This window comes from Antechinus flavipes, chromosome 2, assembly GCF_016432865.1.
Source record: "Antechinus flavipes isolate AdamAnt ecotype Samford, QLD, Australia chromosome 2, AdamAnt_v2, whole genome shotgun sequence".
NCBI classification, from domain to species: domain Eukaryota; kingdom Metazoa; phylum Chordata; class Mammalia; order Dasyuromorphia; family Dasyuridae; genus Antechinus; species Antechinus flavipes.
The window spans coordinates 240317528-240337322 of NC_067399.1; the positions used below are offsets into that span (position 1 = coordinate 240317528).

General features: G+C 35.1%; 1 protein-coding gene across 1 annotated transcript in view; it reads right to left on the bottom strand.

The window, feature by feature from the left end:
- Positions 1-19795, bottom strand: part of BCAS1 (brain enriched myelin associated protein 1) — a 144018-nt gene that overhangs the window by 32889 nt on the left and 91334 nt on the right. The window contains exons 8-10 of the mRNA XM_051976615.1: positions 18849-18884; positions 17052-17261; positions 6827-6868 (exon numbers count right to left, since the gene is read on the bottom strand). Of these exons, the coding sequence (XP_051832575.1) occupies positions 6827-6868; positions 17052-17261; positions 18849-18884 (288 nt within the window). The remainder of the gene's footprint in view (positions 1-6826; positions 6869-17051; positions 17262-18848; positions 18885-19795) is intronic.

Below are 19795 nucleotides of genomic sequence, written 5' to 3' on the forward strand. Positions count from 1 at the left end.
TCTTCTATAAAATGGGGGTGATAAGTGTCATAGAGAGATATCCAAAGGGCCCAATTATATATTAGACTTCATTCTTATATTTATGATGATTGTAAAGTCAAATTGAGTCATGCTTCCAATGACAGTGCAAAAAACCAAAACCAGACAGTTCTTGACCTCAAGGAACCTACTTTTTATCAGGAGAAACATCATGTATATGTGTAAGTATGTATAAAACACACATATATTAAATACAAGTTAATTTCAGGGCTGGGGGCAATGGTAGTTTGGGAGAAGTAAGCAAAGGTCTCTTGTAGTAAGTGGTATTTGCATTCTGCTTTGAAAGGAGCTGGGAATTCTAAGGGTGGAGATGAGGAGGCAGAACATTCCAGGCATGGGATACCATCCATACAAAATCATAAAGATGGGAGATGGAATGTCAGCTATGAGGCACAGCTAATAAGGCAGTTTGGCTGAGAATGTTGAGTGTATCGAGGGAAGTAATATGTAATAATCTTGGAAAAGTAGCCTGGAGTCAAATTGTGAAAGTCTTTAAATCCCAAAGAGAAGAATTTATTTAGGTGGAAATTTTTTTTAGTTACCTACCCACAACTTATAAGGTTTTCCATTCATCTAATGGCAGCTCACATTTATATAGCCCTTTTAAGGTTAGTAAAATACTTTGCATGAATGATCTCATTTGAGCCTCAAAACTGTCTTAATAAATTTTTTATTTTGTATTAGTTCTATTATTTCTTTGGTTTAGGAATTTGGTGCACAGTTATGTCCAGCTTTACACAAACCCATTTGGCATTTTCTTGGCAAAGATATTGGGTTTCCCTTTTCTTCTCCAGCTCATTTTACAGATGAGGAAACTGAGGCAAATAGAATTAAATGACTTGCTCAGGGTCACCCAGCTAATAAGTGTATGAGGCTGCATTTGAACTCAGATGTTCCTGACTTAGACCTAGAACTCTATCCACTCTAGCTGCCTTTGATATTGGAAACTCCCTGACAATAAAAATTCTTACTTGCTTTAGAATTTATTGTTTTTTAGAGTTGCTAAAAGACACTGAGGAATCAAGTGACTTACACAGCCAGGATATTAGAAACCAGACCTGAACCAAGGAGAGGTAGAGAAAGCATCTATCATTCCCATTTTATAATGGGTCAACTGAGACTCCCAGGAACTCTAGAATATGTCCTTAAGCTTGTAGCCAGGTCTTGAATTTCTGATTCTTCTAATTCTAAGTCTTGTTTACTACCATCTTCCTGGAATAAAATTCATATTGCTCTCAAATTCTGGTTTGGGTGTGACAATTACTCTCTTTCATAATATACTATGATGCAGCTAAATTGTTCCTCCTCTATCCCTGCCTGGAATGCATTCTCTCTTGAATTTCACCTCTTAGAATTTAAGTATCAGCTTTTACTTTTACTTAAAAGTATCAACTGATACTTTTAAGTATCAGCTCAAAAGCCATTTTCTACATAAGTCTTTTCTGATAGCTGCAGTTTTTTGCATCCCTACAAAATTACTTTGTGGTCATTTTGTATTTGGTACATTCTTATAAAAGCACATATTTTTTTTGTTGTTGTTGTTTTGGTTGTTGTTGTTTTTTAATCTGAGTAGAATGCAAGCTTCTTAAGGAAAAGCAGTTTTTTTTTGGTTTTTTTTTTTTGGCCTTTGTATCTATAGACCATGGTACATAGTAAACTCTTAATAAATGTTTGATGATTGATTGATGAGGGCATAATTTTAAGAATTGGAAGGAACCTTACAGGCCATCTAATTCAATATTCCGACTTGTTTGCCATCACTCCAGTAGCAAGTGACTGGGTTAGGTTTCAAACCATACTTTGGGGTTGAACTAGAGTCCTCTGTTCAAATCATGATAAAAATGAGGCTTTTCTTATATTTTAAAATGATTTACTCTTACTTCATTTCATTGGGAAGAATGTAATACACACACGAAGCTGGACTGGTTATGTAGGTTACCTTAAAATTACTTCATTTGCATTGTGAGAAAACATTCTATTTCTTGTCCAGAGAGTTACATCAGACCCATGTCTAGAGGTTTGGTTTAAATAGTTTCAACCAGAAAGAGGCTTTTTAGATATCTATTCACAATGGAATTTGGTTTGTTTTTGTCTCTCTTAAAATTTTATTTGATTTTTATTATTCTGTTAAAACATACTTATAACCTATATCTAAACAGATAAGGCAAATTGAGTTTGTGTAGGCAAATTAGAGGGGGGGATCATAGGAAGGAATGACTCATTTCTTTCAACTATTATATATTCCAATAAAGAAATTATTCATCTATTAATTGTCATATTGGGGTTTTAACTACAATTTGTTCCTCAGAGATATTTGAGGCTCAAACAAATGACTCTAATTGAGTTTGAGCTATTGTCTGAATGAAAATGCACTCCTAGGCTATTTCAGGAGGCAACAGTTTTTAGTTTCTTTCAATAATGGGAAATTACTGGCGTAAACACTAGTAGTGGATTTCTAGCAGGAAGTACCATATCTCTCTGGACTTTTAAAAAGTCAAATTTTTCTTGAAAAATACTAGATGTTTTAACTGCTTAGTTTTTTATTTCATTTAATGCAGGTAGCCCTCACTTTAATTGATAGGTTTACTAAAAATCACTAGAACTTATTATCTACAGAAATCTTACTAAACAAAACATTAAAAAAAAACTATCCTCCTTTATAAAATAATCATATGTATTATTATTATTATTATTATTGGTTTGGATTTCTCTATATTGGAATTTGGTAAAGATGTACCTGAGAATAAAATAAAGTGTTTTAGAATAAGAAATTTGCTCATTCTCAGCTAATTAAAAAGGACAAGAAACATAAATATTAATGTTATGAGTTTAAGTTTTATGTGCAATTATGCCTAATTTATTTCAAGATAGTAATTCTTTTCTTATGTCCAACATGTTTCATGTATTATGAATGATTCTCCTCTTTAGGGCTACACATTTCCTGTTTTAAATGAATTTCCATTGTCTAGGGCCTGTTTACAGAAAGCACTAATGGAACAAGGGATACTTCAGTATCTCTGTCAATTTGTCACTATGTAGATAGATTTTGGAGGATAATTTGTTGAAAAAATTCTATTTACAGAATCATCAAAGCTGAAATTTGAATGGAACTTCTTTTCCATTGTTTTGGTGTATATGGTCTCTTACTAGTTTAGGATCAAAGAAAGTCAGAGTGGAAGAAGCCTTAGAAATGATCTTATCTCTCTCTTTCTCTTGAAAGTTGGAAAACAGGCCCAAAAAGGTTAGAGGATTCTCCTGGAGTCACAAAGCTAGTTAAACAAAAGCTAGTTGAAGAGATACAGTGTTAGAAAGCAGAAAGAGTTCCAGATTTTAAGTTATAAGGCCTGAGTTCAAATGTTGACCTCATCATTTACGGCACCCAGCTATGTCACCTGGCAAATCATTTTGTCTCTCTGGAGCTTGGTTTCCTTATCTGTACCATGAAGGATTTAGACTAGATGACCCCTAAAATGTCCCTAATGACCGAGTTAGGAGGAGGAGCATATCTTCTGACTCCTAATTGGTTGTTCCTTTGATTGTATCATGGTGCCTCTCAACAAGCAGGTCTGGAGTGGTTCAGTGTTTCAAATACAATTTCAGTACTGGTGAATATATTAACATGGTATAGTAAGCACTTGATAAATGCTTTTTATCTATTTTCCTTTCCTAGCCTAGATCAAGGGTAGGAGAAGATAAACTTGTAAAAAGGTTAATTTTGTTTCATGTTCCTCCTTTATACATGAATCTTAAAGGAATTATAAAGGTATAATTCCCTTGGAAGTAGTCATAGAATTCAGGGATGGAAGGGGCCTTGTCAATAGTAAAAACTGATACAGAGAGAGAATTTGGAGATTTACAAAATACTTTCTATAACTTTCTTGCTTGATGCTTATAGCAATCCTTTGAGATATATAATTATATATTATATGTAAAATAGAAATATATTGTATATGGTATATACTTATACAAATATATAATATACATGGTACATATGTAATATATATGGTGCATACTTATACAAATATAACATACATGGTATATATACACATAATATATATGGTATCTGCTTATATATGGCATATGTGCATATATGTAATATATATTACATATGCTTGTATAAATATATATAATAGACATGGTATAAATATGCATATGCATATATAATTTATATGGTGTCACAGGAAATGATGTTCCTCGTAGTAAAGGAAAGAAAATTGAGGGTTTCAGATTGGGTTAATGACTGGTTCAAGGCAACACAACAAGCAAACAGAATTGAATTTTCTGACTCCATTTTGAAATTATTGTATTCCCAGGTAGGGATGTTGAACCTGGGATCTATGAACTTTGTTTTTTCTTTTAAGGTTTGGATAGCTATTTTCAGCATATGGTTTCCTTTGTAATCCTATATATTTTGTTTTACATGTGTTTTGAGATGGAGTATGTAGTCTTCACTTGAGTGCCAAAGGGGGGGAGCATGACACACAAAATGGTTAAGGGCCTCTGCTCTATAGTTAGAGATTCTGGCTTCTGATTGTATCTCTGAGAAATTGAACAAATCATTTAATTTCCCTAGGCCTCAATTTTTTTTTTTTTTGTCTACAAAAAGGGGATAGACAAGATAATCTCTGAGTTTCTTTTTCCTCAGATCTGTGATTTAATCCAATGGCTTCTTTTTTCAGATTAGAAAAGCAAAAACCAAAAAGGTTAAATGAATGATTTGTCCAAGTCACATGACCAGCATGTAGTTGAGCTAAGCTTGGACTAGTTCTCCAATTCCAAGGATTCTCTCTTTTCCACTTGTTTATGACTTTGTTGGGGAGCAGCTTTTCATAACATAGTGAAAACACATGCTTTTATAGTGGCTTCATCCAAGAAGCATGTCATTATCCTTAAGAAAAAGACATTTCAAGACTTTAAAAATAGAAATGCTATGCTCAAAGCCAAGCCAGCAGAAATCTTGTGGGATAGGGAGGAAAAGGCTGCCTTTGTGTGAATCCTTTCTTTTCCTTTCAAAACCACCTTGCATCTTTCCTTACCCTTTGTAAGCTTTTGTATATCTTTTGTTATTTATACTTTGTAAGCCACAGAGATGACTTCACATTCAATTCACACTAAAAAAAACCCCCACACAAAATAAAAACTTCACCCTAGAAAATGAAATGTCTTCTGTCAGAGCTCTGGAAACCAGATTTAAAAGTTATCATGAGAGCCCCAGTGGACAAAATGTTCCTTCGACAACATCCAAAAGAGATATTTTTCTTCAAGTGAGAGGTCGCTTCTGTGAGAATGTTTAAGTGTGTATTGCCAACTGGAATTCTGGTTTTAATTCACAATTTAATTTAAAAGTCAAGGTCAAAAGATGCATTGGATTCCTGCTTCCAAGTGACCGAAAAAACTAGATTTTTGGATTCCTGGAAAATATATAGGAAGATATTAAGAAACTGGGGGTTGAAGAGCTCTGTTGGTTTGGTTGCATTGGTTTTAATGCAATGAAAGGAGCAGGTTGAAATATTTTTCCCCTTTATATTCCTAACAGTTCATAAGAAGAAACACCTGTTCTTACTTCCATTACTCTAGAAATAGCATTTCTGGAAGATGTTTAGATTCAGGTCCACTAGCACTGACTAGACTTGAAACATAACAGCAGTATGTCAAGTGTTAAGGAGTCCTCAGAAAGAGCCAGAGAAAAGTGATTGGTTCACTCCAAGAACAGCTGTGAATGTAGTCAACACCAATTATAAACCATCTTGGAGGAGGCATTCTTTCAGGGGACTAGCACTGTACTGATCACACGGCCAGCTTATTTATCTCTGTTGGTATGCTTTATTGGAATGGAAAAGGCTTCTGAATTTTGGGATTGACCTGTTCCCCCCGGGTATTAATTTATCCTTCTTGGAAATATTGGCCACTTCTGCCACTGACCAAAGGCCAAAGAAGTAATGGAATAGACATGTCTGAATCAAGGTGAAATTCAAGGGCTGCCATACCAAAAGCCTGAGCTTGGGACCATGGAAATCTTTTGGTGTGAGCTGTTCACAGGTGTTCTTATGCCTCATGCTCCTATTATGGCTGGTGTTGATAAATTTAAGACATGATCTGGGTTGGTACTTAATCAAGAGTGAATGAACAAGAATGAGAGAAAAATAGAGTAGCGTGTGGATCCCCCAGAGATAAGGATGGGTGAGGTTGTTTTATTTGGTAGATTCTTTCAGCCCCTGGATAATAATGAATTCTGGTAAGAAACAGAGACATATATCATCCTTTTTTAAATTTTGTTTTTCTTTTTAGAATTGGGTCTTCTTATCTTGCAAGGGTTACATATGCAGCATCTACTCATGGTCTGTCTTACTATTTATTTAATATATTCCATTTTGGGTTTGATTTGCTTCTCCTTAAATAACATGGGGCTTCCTGTTCCCAGGTGCTCACTATATTGGCACAGTACTTAGTGCAAAATCCAATGGTTTTTAGCACTATTGTAGTTGAAAACTCCAGAGCTCAAGCAATCTACCAGTATCAGCCTCTGGTAGTGGTTATTATAGGTGTGCCCTGGCAGGTATACTGGCAACATGTGTTCTTAACATAGCAATTGTAATGAGGATTACAATTTTCATCAAAGCCCTAGAATTCTCATGATTACCAATGATTATTTTGAAAGGATGAAAGAATCTACCATAATTCATACCTATTTCATGCAACTACAAAGGACCCCAGAGGTTGACAGCCAATGGACCAAGAAGGTCAAGGATGAAATCTGAATGATTCAATCATTTTATATTTAACTTACATTTTCCTCTGCACCTTTGGAAACTGTATCCTCTTTAATTGACTGAAGGGAAGATAAAAAAAAAAAAAAAAAAGATGAGAGTAGTTGGGTTGGGGTTATAACTGAATAGGAAAAGGTGAGAATAATCTCCTGGACAGAGTTCTGACATATCCCCAAGGAATTACTTCTTAGACAATCCTACATTTATAGTTTCCTATTCTTGTCAATGGCACACAACTATTCTCACTGAATTTCAAAATCAGGGAACCATGTTTGAATCCTTCTTTTCTGTTCCATATGTTCAATCTGTCACCCATACCTATTGATATTTCTTTTAGAATGTTTTTTCCCTCATTTCTGCTCTACATTTTAACCTCCTCATACTCACTGGCTTTTTATCTAGCTCCTCCTTACCATTATTTAGTTTGTCTAAGTCCAGTCCTTTCTGCACAGTGTCCCTGGATGAATCTTTCTAATTTACAATAGCCCTCTGTTGCCTTCCCAGAATAAGATATGTCTATTTCAACATTCAAAGTCTTCCATAAAATGCCCCTTCTCTTCCCATCCAAATTTATTTAGCAATGTTTGATACATTCTTGTTAAACATCAGACACATAGACAGAAACAAATACTGATAGGTCCATTGGTACAATCCTTGTCACCAAAGAAATTCTACTAACCCCTTCATGAATACCTATTTAGAAGACTTATGATTTCCCATACCTTTAGGTACCTTTACCTGGGATCTTACTTAACTTGTACTATAAAAGCCTCTCTTTGTCTTCCTGAATATAAAACAGTGCTAGGGCAAGGGATTCTATTTGGTAGATTTTTTTAGTACTACCCTCAGAATCAACCTATAGTTCTGGGTAAAATTGTTTCCTAGGTCTATCAGGTATGCTACTATAGTCTCTAAAAATCAGAACCAAAACTGAGATCTGGGTGGCACTGGGCACATATATACTGATGTTTTTGGTTCATCTATCACAGATCAGTCTATGTGCTTTTGGAGAAACCTATATTTAGATCATTTGAATGTAGGGGGATGTCTTTGTTCCATGACATAATGATCCTGATTGGCAATCTAGTCAATGATTATATGTATCCTTATATCAGCCATTCCAGTCCTCACGTTATACTGCTATATACTGTTTCTTCCTGCCCTACATTTCTTGCCTATGTACTGTGGCTCATGTTCTTCCTTTGTTTACAATATCCTCATCACACTTTATCAGTCCTTCCAAACTCAGATCAACTCCCACCAACTCCATTTCTTTTTCCCTAATTGTTTACATTTTTCCCATTAAACTCAATTCCACCTCAACATCCTTAATGTTCCAACACATCATACATTTTAGGATGTTGGTATGTCTTATCCTGTTCTTACTCCTTGAAAGCACATTCTGCCTTATATAATTCTTATAACGCTCTCAGCAACTAGCATGGTGCTAGATACATTTATTATATAGGAACACATTAAGCAATTGCAAAATGAAATTCTATAATTCTAAGGACATTTAATATTTTTGATTGATAGGCAATTGAGAATTCATTTTCTACTATTGATCCTGATACTTTTTGTTGACTTGAGTTTTATTTAAGGCTTGGATGATGAAAAAAATGTTGGGATCTGGAACTGGTTTTATTCTCAGTTGTGCTACTAATCACAGAACTACAGGCACTTTTACCTCTATAGATCTTTATTTTCTCATATGTAAGATGGAGGGTATATTTAATATATCTGAAGTGATATCTAATTTCTTATTCAGTTCTTAAATCCTATGAATAGGGGCAGCTAGATGATGCAGTAGACATAGCACTGGTCTTGAAGTGGGGAGAATCTGAGTTCAAATCTGACCTCAGACACTTAACACTTCCTGGCTGTGTGACCCTGGGCAAGTCACTTAACCCCAATTGTCTTGTCAAAATAAAATAAATAAATGCTGCCTAAAGTCTTTTGAATGTATGTATTATCTTGGATAAGTTGCTTTATGTCTCTAGACTTGTTTCATACAGTGGACAATGGAAGAAATGGACATTTCTACACTTGTTTCATACTGTGGATAATGGAGAGAATAATGAAAAAATCTGGAAAGATCTCTATTAAATAATGAAAAGCAAAGCAAAATAAACTAAACAAAAAAAAAAAAAAGAAAATCTATCAGGATCAATAGTAGAAAATGAATTCTCAATTGCCTATCAGTCAAAAATATTAAATTTCCTTAGAATTATAGAAGCACTGTCTTCCTTTTGCCATTACCCTGAAGCTCCTATAGGCACAAAATATTACTGACAAGATTGAATTGCTTTGAGAAAGCCTCTTATTGTCAGGAAATTATAGTGAGTTTTAGAGTAATTTGAGGGTAGCATAAGTCTTTTAAAACTTTTTTTGGGGGGAGGTTGGTAAGGAATGGTTCATCACACTGCATCTCTTGTGTTCCTGAGGGGTTTGCTGTATAAAAAAGCAAATGGAAAAACCACACTATAAAAGTTAAACTTTCTCAACTTGACATAGCAAGTATTTGGAAGTGGCATTCTTGGCATCAAGTATAAGACTCTCTTGGCTGACCAAACTCCTTACCCTGTCAATGGCATTGGAGGTTTTCAGTTGTTTTCCCCTGCCACTTTTATGCTTTATGACGGAATTTTGCTGGGCATTTTTGCTTTTTTGTTCTTGTTTATTTGTTTGTTTTTTATTTCCTGGGTCTGCAAAGTGACTGCACATTGAATGTTCATTATAGTGCATAGAAAACTCTAGTCTTAGTTATTGTGATTGGTGGAAAGGAATACAAATATACATTCTTAACAATTGCCCTTTATTTTGGTTCTTGTACCAGTTCCAAGAGTAGCATGGTATGGTGGAATGAGCACTGGGTTTGATATTATAGAAAACTTAAGTTCATATCTCTAACATTTACTATCTGTATAACCTTGAATAGGTATGACATCTCTGTCTCTCAGTTTCCTTTTTTGTAGAATGAGGGTGTAGACTTAAATAATTCTCAAGTTCTAACTGAACTAAAAAGTTCCTATGATCTAGAATGATTAAGTAAATAATAGACATTAAAATAATGAAATGCTATCATGTATTTAGGACTGACAAGTGTGAGGAACATGAAAAAATCTGGAAAGATCTCTATTAAATAATGAAAAGCAAAACAAAACAAACTAAACAAACAAAAAGAAAATCTAAACCCAGTAAAATGAAATACATATTTGTCTAGAATTACATAAGAAAAGGGAAATGAAAATGAATGGACAATGATTCCTTATAAAGAAGTAACCAAAAATTTGTTATGCTACTTTAAGTGATTAAATTAATTAACTTAAATGGAAATAGTTACTAAGCAAAGCTAGTTGGTTGTATCAATGTTTAAAATGCTTTAAATAAAACATCAAAAAAACTTCTTTGATTCAGTAGTCCTGATATTTTCACCTCATTTTGGTTGCAAATGTTGCTGATTGTTCACTTTCTATTCTGTTTATTTTTCTCTTGTGGTTTTTCTCTTTTTGATTTTTTTTTTCTCTTTGATTTTTCTCTTCCAACATGATTCATTAAAAAAAGTTAATATACATGTATAACCATAAAAAAACCATTTAAAAAAATGGTGCTGATTAAATGAACAAGTTTGGATTCTATTTCAACAACAAACCTTCAACAAATATCAATTAAGAACTACTGAGACAGAGGGCACAGTGGATAGAATACCAGTCCTGGAATCGAGGGTTTGCATTCAAATGTGGCCTCAGATACTTAACATTTAACTAACTGGGAGTTATTTAACCCCAATTGTTAGAAAAGAAAAGAAAGGAAAAAAGAAAGAAAAGAAAAGAGAAAGAAAGAAAGGAAGGAAGGAAGAAAAAGAAGGAAAAACTACTCTATGAAGACTACTTTAGTGGCTACAGAAAGATATAAAGATTATCCTCGTAGGCATAAAATCTAATAGAATCTCAGTGAAAATGAACTTGGATCAAACCTTCCTAAAGTGATATTTTCATTGAGGATATACTAGATTTTATGCCAACAGAGTTTGATGACTGTTGAGGTCTTTCCTCATTCATTAAAGTTCATGTGTTACAACTTCCCAAACTCACACTGATTGAATGATTTTTCCTGCTTTCTTTTCTGTATATGTCATTACAAATTATTTGTTTAATAATCTTTGGTTGGGGCCTGCCATTTAATTCCTTAGGTAATAGCTGCCAGTCTCTTAGCATGTCTTTAGTTCTCTATTCATTTCTCTTTACCTGTTTTGGTCTTTAATTCTCTCTTAATCATGTTTGTTCTCCCCTTCCCAGTTAAAAGATGCACGGAAGATTGTAGCAATGGTCTCTGTGTGTTTACAGACACTCAAGCATTTCCACAGAGCTACCGTTAAACAATGTTTAAAATATGGGAACACTTAGATCAATAATAGCTTCCTGTTTTCAGCTTCCTGGGCAGAGAGAAAAGAATGTCCTTCATTTGCTTGGAAAATGAGATTATGAGAAATTGTGTCACATTGTAGAACAGGGGTGTAGTAGTGCTACCCATAGTCAGTGGGCCTGTAGATCCAGTCTCTCCTGTCCTGATTGCCCTGACCTAATTGTGTGACTCTGGGTAAGTCACTGTATTTTTCTGGGGCTGTTTCCTTATAGATTCCTTATCTATAAGAAAGTTTGATGATTATTAAAGTCTCTTCATTCATTCTGTGTGCTGCTCGCTAGAAATAGAACTTTCTTTGTCCCTGGGACACATTCATTGCTCTGTTACCTTTCTATCTCCTGCTGCCGCTGAAACACATAGAGAAAATCTTTGATCCTTCTTTTAGGCCTATGTCGTTCTTAGAAAATAAGCCTTTAGGGCAGAGGCTGGACTATGTGTTTGCTCTCTCATGTCCCTAACAGGTTGGGAGAGTTCAATAAGCCATAACAAATAAGATCCTGTGCTTCTGTAACTTCCTCTCTCTTCCCAGTTTGGAATCCAAGTCATCCAGTTTGACTGCTTCTATGGATTAAATTAACCACATAATTGCCAGCTCACTTCTTTTTTTGCCACAACTGCATAAACTTGAATAACAATAATTTAGCTTAACATCATTTCTTTTTTTTAAAGGATCAAGACTTTTAGTCTTTATTAGTACAGAGAACTCCCCAGATGATGGAAGTTCCTGAGCAAACACCAGTCAGCAAACTATTTGTACCCTATAGATTTATGGTTTTTTTGCTTGGCAATTGGGGTTGTTATTTGCCCAGCATTACATAACTAGTAAATGTGAAGTGTCTGATGCTGAATTTGAACTCAAGTCCTCTTGACTCCAGAACCAGTGCTCTGTCCACTGCACCATCTAGCTGCCTCCTCACCTTATAATTTAAGAGAATAGTTAGCAAAACAAGGGCTTCTTAAACTTTTTCCACTTAGAACCTCTTTTTATCCAAGAAAGTTTTACATGACCCCGGGTATTTAGGCACTTAAATAGGTATATAAATCATACATTTACCGATAATAAATCATAACTTTGAGAGCCTCACATAGTTACGTGACCCCATATGGAGCACAACCCACAGTATAAGAAGCTTTGAGCTAAAATACTTAAAATGAATTGACCCAGGATCATGCAAGCAGTATATTTCAGAGACAAGACTGGAACATTGGTCTTCCTGATTTCAAAGCCAGATCTCTATCTACTATGCAACACTGTCCTGCCTCCCTTTGTTTGTTTGTCTGTCCCTCCCATTCTTCCAAATTTCCATTTCCTTATTTTCTTTTTCCTCCCCTTCTCCTACCTCATCTCCCATGTCTGTCTGTCTCAATCTAAATCTAAGCCAATTTACACACATGGAAATGATCAAAGCCTATGCACAAACAGTTCTCTAAAGAAGAAATGAAAACTGTTAACAGTTGTATGAAAGAATGCTTCAAATCAATAACAATAAAAGAAAGGCAAATTATGTTTCACCTCACTGCCAGCAAATTGGAAAAAGTGATAAAAGATGGGGCTAGGCAGTGCTGACTGAGTTATAGAAAGACAGGCACTCTAATGAATTGTTAGTGAAGCTATAAATTAGTACAAGCCTTCTGAAAAGCCATTTGGACTTATACAAATAAAGTGGCCAAAATGTCCACACTCTTTGACTTTGACATTCTACTGCTAAGTATGTATTTCGATGAAGTCACTAACAAAAAGGAGGAACCATTTACACCAAAATATTTATAGCAGCACTTTTTGTGGTAGCAAAGAACTGGAAACAAAACAGATTGGGGATAGCTAATCAAATTGTGATGCATTAACAAAATGAAACATTACTATGCTAATAGAAATTATGAACATGATGAAAACAGAGAACCATGGAAAGACTTACATACCTAGAGGCAAATTGAAGTAAGCATAGCCAGAAAAATTTTATATATATATATATATAAAATAATAACTGCTACAATGTACATAGAGAGATCAACTATCACAAAACAATGAAAAATGAATATTGCAAAAATATGAAAAAAAATTTGGTTCCAAAATAGATATATAAAAAGATATCTCCCTCCACTTCTATGTATAGTTGAGGGAAGGTCTACTGTTATGGTAAATTGAATATAATGTTGTTGGTTTTTTATGTATGAATTGACTTTGGAGATTTCCCACCCCAACCTCCTTTTTCTTTAAAAAATTCTTCTTCAAAGGGATTGTCCTCAGAGAGGGTGGAAGAGGTATATAGGGGAAAATCTATACAATGTAAAAATTAGAGATATCAATTTTAAAAAAATCACTCTGATGGTATCTCTAAGGCAATTTATATACCACCCCAGACTAATAATCTTTGTGATTACCATATTATGCTATTACTTATATTATTTACTATAGTGGGATAGTCTACTCCATCAAGTCTAAATTATTTATCTCTTTAGACCGGCCATAATAAGAGTAACCTTTACTCCAACCCTTCAATGGAGATATGATCTTATATATGTGGGAGATTCTTCCCTGGGGCAGATGGCAACTTATCTACACCTTTATATTCTACATGATTCTTATCCAGATTTTTTCATAAATCTTCCACAGTGGAATTATCAAGCATATTTGGAAAGCTTCTACAGATTCTATTGTCATATCTTCCTATGATTTATTTATGACAACTCCCTATATGTACTTTTTATTTAAATCTCAATCATTTAAACCACACCTTTTCTCAAATCTAGGTCCTTTACTCATAATCCTCTCCCCTCCCTTCCCCTGTCAATGTTTCCTTTTAATCATCCCTCTGTTTATTCAAATTCTACTCCTCCTTCCAGACCTACTCTGCTGTTTGTTTTTTCTGAAGCTTACCTTGACAACTCCAGAGGTCTCCCTTCTCCAAAGTTTTATAGCATTTAAGTTATTTATCCCCTAGATGGGTATGTTTCATTTTCCAACAATTCTGGAAGTTCCTGGAGTGCCAGTACCAAAAACTGAGGGTTTTTTGGCATCCTCCATAGCATTTAGCACAGTGATTGTCATGCTGGGAAGACTCAATAGGAACTCTTGGATTTAATGATGAAACATAGAGAAAAGCACTATTCCTCTTGCTAACTTTATTTCAGCCCTCTTTCCAACTATATTAGAGTGTGAAATCAGTTTTCTCAGGAGAGTTAGGAGTGATTTATTTTTTTCACGGTGACTTCTTCGGCAACAGTTAAAAAGCCCTCCATGATTTTAGCTTCATATAGAGGCATCTTGTAGAATCACAGACTCATAGGTTGCTTGAGCTAAAAAAGAAACTTTATGATCATCTTTATGATAGAATCATAAAATGTCTGCCCTGGAATGAGACCACGGAGATGATCCAGCCCAACTGTATAATTTTAAAGATGAAGAAATGGAGAATGCTCAGCTTCTTCATCTGTAAAATGAGAGGACTGACCTAAATAATCTATCTTAAGTGCCCTTCTTAACTCTAAAAATACCATGATACAGAATGACTAAAGAAATTGCAGTACATTAATGAAGTCAGATACTCACATGCAATTAAAACTGACAAGAATGAGACATACAAAGATATGTGGAAAGACCTCTATGAAATAATGCAAAGTGGGGAGTGGGGGAGGAAGCAGACCCAGATCCATGGATTATGTTGGATAAGGTACATTTATGACCATGTTAAAAAAAAAAAAAGCTAAGAATGAATGGACAAAAGGATATTCCTCCTTCCTCCATCTCTGAATTTTATAGAAAAGATTTTGTTAAAGATCATACAGTTTGAGAATGGCAGGAATGAAACTGGAACCTAAGTCTTATGACTCTTTGGGTCCAGCATTCTTTCTACCATACCATAGTCTCAGTGTTGTATGCCCAGTAATTTTTTAAAAATTCAATTTTGAAACCCCAATCGAGAGAACCAGAAGGAAGAAATTTTGAGCATCATTATCAATTATAACCATTCCCAGGTCTTTTCATCATCGACCCTTAAAAATGTTCCTGAAGTTGCTTGAGATTTACTTCACAGTTCTGATTGCTTCAAAGAAAAAAAATTAAATCTTCTCAATAACACTACATTTATTTTCCATTTCATGTAGTTTTTTTTTTAATTTCCTTAAATCTTAACTTAAATCTGCATTTTTATAGTTAGTGGAAAGGATCAAAAAACAACCTCTACAGAAGATTCTGCTTTAGCTAGAAGTTGGCCCATATTGGTAAGAAAATATGCAAGACAACAGAGACAAATCAAGGAGCAGAAAGGGAAAAGGATGATGTTTTTCCCAGTGAGCCTGAGTTCTCAACTTTGTGACCATCATTCTATTGCAACTCTAGGCAGGGATGGAATTGCACAATTACACAGAGAAGATACCTTCAGAGAAAAAACAAGGGGGAAGGGGACGGATGTTTGGTGAGAAAGGAATCTCCCGGATGGGAGGGAGTGGGAAGTATACTACTTTTAAGGGTGTTTGAGATCACAGATTGTAAACTGTAAAAGAATTTAAGAGATCATCTATTCCAACCCCCTCTTTTTTACTCTCTGGAACTGAGTTGCTGAGAAGTTAAATGACCTGCCCAAAGTCAAAGAGATGGTAAGTGGCAATCAGAATTCAAATTCAGATCCTCTAATCCCAAATCCCTTGCACCACACAACTGCCAATAATTATTGGTATCAGAACACAGAGCTGGACTGATAAGATCCAAACGGTCCCAAACTGAAAAGTCATACTGAAGAGCCAATTACATGATATTTGTCATCTTCTCATCTTACAGAATCTAGACATTCTAGAATATAGAATCTGTAGTCGGAGTATCTAGAATTAAAATTTAGAATTCTTTTAGAATTCCAGATAAGAAAACAATATTGACATCGAAATATTGTCTCCCCAAACATCAGGTATGTTTGTATTTATCACCTGTATAAAAGGAAATCTGTACACACACCTTTCTGGGCTTACTTGCCAATTAAATATTTAAGAACTTGATTCTCCTGTCAAACTCCTTTTTGAAATCCCCAAGTACCTTCTGCACTCCATTTTACTGCTTTCAGAAGCAGCAATTTAGAAGGCACACCAGTGGCAGCGGTTTCCTTAGCAATGGTAATTATGTGAGAGTGCTCAGAATAACTCCGCCCCCTTTCCTTTCACTACTCATACCTGAGGCATTTGTTTCTGGAGGGGGAAAAAAATAATTCAGACAGCAACCGTTTGAACTTCCTCATAGAGCCTAAGCCAAGGGTGTATTTGCTTTGTTGGTGAGCTGGGTAAACGCCCTGAATTCCCAGTGCAAGAATAGAACCTAAATAGCTTCTAATGACTAACCACATCTGGCTGGAAAAAAGACAAGCCAAAGGGGCTCCAAGAGGCCATTCATTTATCCCAGTGCTCAGAGTTTACATGGAAAACCAGGAGAAAGGCAGGAGGCAACAGCTATTCTAGTGAATATACCTATCCTAAAAGAAATCACAAAATGTTAAAGCTTTGCATGTTATGTGCAAGAGTGGCTCCAAAAAAAGAGAAACCATATTTGTGCTCCTTTTTTTTTTTTTTTTTTTTTTTATCTCTGACAAAACACATGTTTTAACCTGACAGCTAACTCTTCTAAGCAATCAGTAAGACACCATCAACTTAAATACAAGTTCCATCCTGTTGGGGAAACAAAGTACAACTAACTATTGAAGGAGAATAATAATGTTAAAAGATGTGCATGAGCTCATACACACACACACTTATATGGTTTCTAGAAATACATTTCCAATACATCAAACCATTTTCAATATTTTCAAACCTTTTGACTGGCAATAAAGCAAGACAGACCTTTTTCCAAAACAGCTTTCCCAGAGGAAGAGAAGTGGGGGATTTCTCCTTTGTTCCATCCTTTGCAGATTCAGAAGATGCTGCTGTCTGTTGCTGAGCTGAAGAGTCCAAGCCTTTAGTATTCTTCTGTGTCCCCTGAGCCTCAGGTGACGAAGAGGTGGCTTTGTCTGATTTTGTATTAGCTGAAGAAGCAGGTGACTTTTCAGCACCCTATATGTGTTAAAAAACAACAACAAACAAACAAATCCCAAAAGACAAATAGTTGCTCACAATGATCAAAGGGGAAGGACTTAAAGGAATGAAGTTCCATTCTGTTTATGTGTTAATAATTCTTTTTTCCCCCTGAGGCAATTACAGTTAAGTAACTTACCCAGGGTTACATAGCTGGTAAGTGTCAAGTGTTAAGCGTCTGAGACTCATGTGCATCTTGACTCCAGGACTGGTGATCTATCCACTGAACTATCTAGCTGCCCCAGTGCTAATACTTCTTTAGAAGGTATAAGAAACTAATCAGAGACCTGAAGCTAGAGAAATATGGAATTTATTTTTAGGCTATGGCATAGTCTAGACCAGGATGAAGTATATCTATGTATTTTAAATTTTATTATGATTAATAATAACACATTTTTATATGGTAAGTAGATAGCACAGCAGAGCTAGGGTTGGGCCTGGAGTCAGGAAAGTAAGAGTTCAAATGTGACCTCAAACTCTTCCAGCTGGGATCCTGAGCAATTCACTTAAACTTCCTTTGACTCAACTTCTTCACTTACATAAAATGTGGATAATAATATCATTTCTCAGGTTGTTTTGAAGATTAAATGACATGATATTTATAAAGAAAGTACCTGACATTGTGCCTGACATGGTAGACAAATGAATACTTTGCTTTTTTCCCCTCTTGCTTTTCTTCTTCCTCCCTCCTTCCTTCCCTTCCTTCCTCTTTTCCTCCTTCCCTCCCTTCCTCCCTTCTTTCTTCCTTTCCTCCTTCCCTCCCTCCCTCCCTCCTTTCCTTCCTCCTTCCTTTCTTCCTTCCTTCCTTCCTCCCAAGAGAGGTTGTATTAACAATACTATGTGATCATCAATTCTGATGGATGTGGAGCTCTTCAACAATGAGATGAACCAAATCAGTTGCATTTGTTCAATAATAAATAGAACCAGCTATACCCAGCGAAAGAACTCTGGGAAATGAGTGTGAACCACTACATAGCATTCCCAATCCCTCTATTTTTGTCCTCCTGCATTTTTAATTTCCTTCCTAGGTTAAGTGTACATTATTTCAAAGTCCGATTCTTTTTGTGCAGCAAAATAACTGTATGGATATATATATATATATATATATATATATGTATATATATATATATATATATTATATATATATATATATATACACACACACACACACACACACACACACACACACACACACATATATTGTATTTAACATATACTTTAACATATTTAACAGGTAGACCAATACCTGCCATATGGGGGCGGGATGGGGGGAAGGAGGGAAAAAATTGGAACAAAAGACTTTGCAATTGCTGAAAAATTACCCATGCATATATCTTGTAAATAAAAAATTATAATAAATAAAAAAGACAGGTCATATTTATATGGATAGCTAGGATTTGAACACAGGTCTTTGGACTCCAAGTACAGTACTCTTCACTAATAACCTGTGTTAAAGACCAGTGTTTGTCAGAAAAGGATGATTATGGAGCAAGACAGCTTCATTTGAATTATCCCCTGGCTATATTCATGCTGCAACAATTATCTGATTATGACAAATATACTTACTTTGGTATTTGATGTTGATTGAGTTTCTTTTGAAGACTAAAACCAAGGAAATAGAAAACAAAATCAGTGCCTTATAAGATCTTGGCCCCTCCTCCTCACTTATTCCTTCCCATCTCTCTCCCAACAACTAGAAATTAGAGGACAGAAGAGGCAAAGTAAGTATACATAGGGGTATGGATACAGTGTACCCCACTCCTATTTCATTCTCCCCAAAAAACTTATTTTAGGGAGAGTAGAACTTTTTTGATATGGCCTATCTTTTTTTCCCTTCTCTGCTACCAAAAAAAAAAAAAAAAAAAAAAAAAAGGCAAAAGAAAGAGGCCCCTTGGCCCAGAAATTTTCCAAATCTTGTTTCACCTTCTGAGGCATTGTTAACCTGGGGTTTACTATATATAACCCAAAGGGTTTGTGAGTAGTTTTCAAGGAGATCTTTGAATTTAGATTAAAAAAAAAAAAACCTTCATCTTTACTTTTTCTAACTTGTCACTGAAATTTAGCATTTCCTTTAATTATTTAAAAACATTATTCTGAGAAAGAATCCATAGAATTCATCAGTGTGCCAAAAGGTTCAAGAAACAGAAAATGTAAAGAACTCCTGGTCTAAGAAGTGGGCATATATACATTTTTTTCCCTGCATATAAGTCAATAAGTCTGTTAGCCAAGCAATATTTAACTGGACAGTCCTGAGGGACAACCACTCTGTGGAATAATCTAAATCCCTAAAGAGAGAGGAAAATCAAAGTCTTCCTATGAGTTTTGACAAGAGTGATCAAAGTCTTGCTATGAGTTTCAAGGAGTAATCTCCGGAACCATTTTAAAATGCATAGACCTGCAGAGCACAGGAGAATTAAAGGAAAAAAAGCTTTCTGTATTTCTTAGATGGCAGGATAAGATGAGATTGCAGATGATTTTCTGCATTATGCATGTTCCAGCAAGTCTTAGACAAT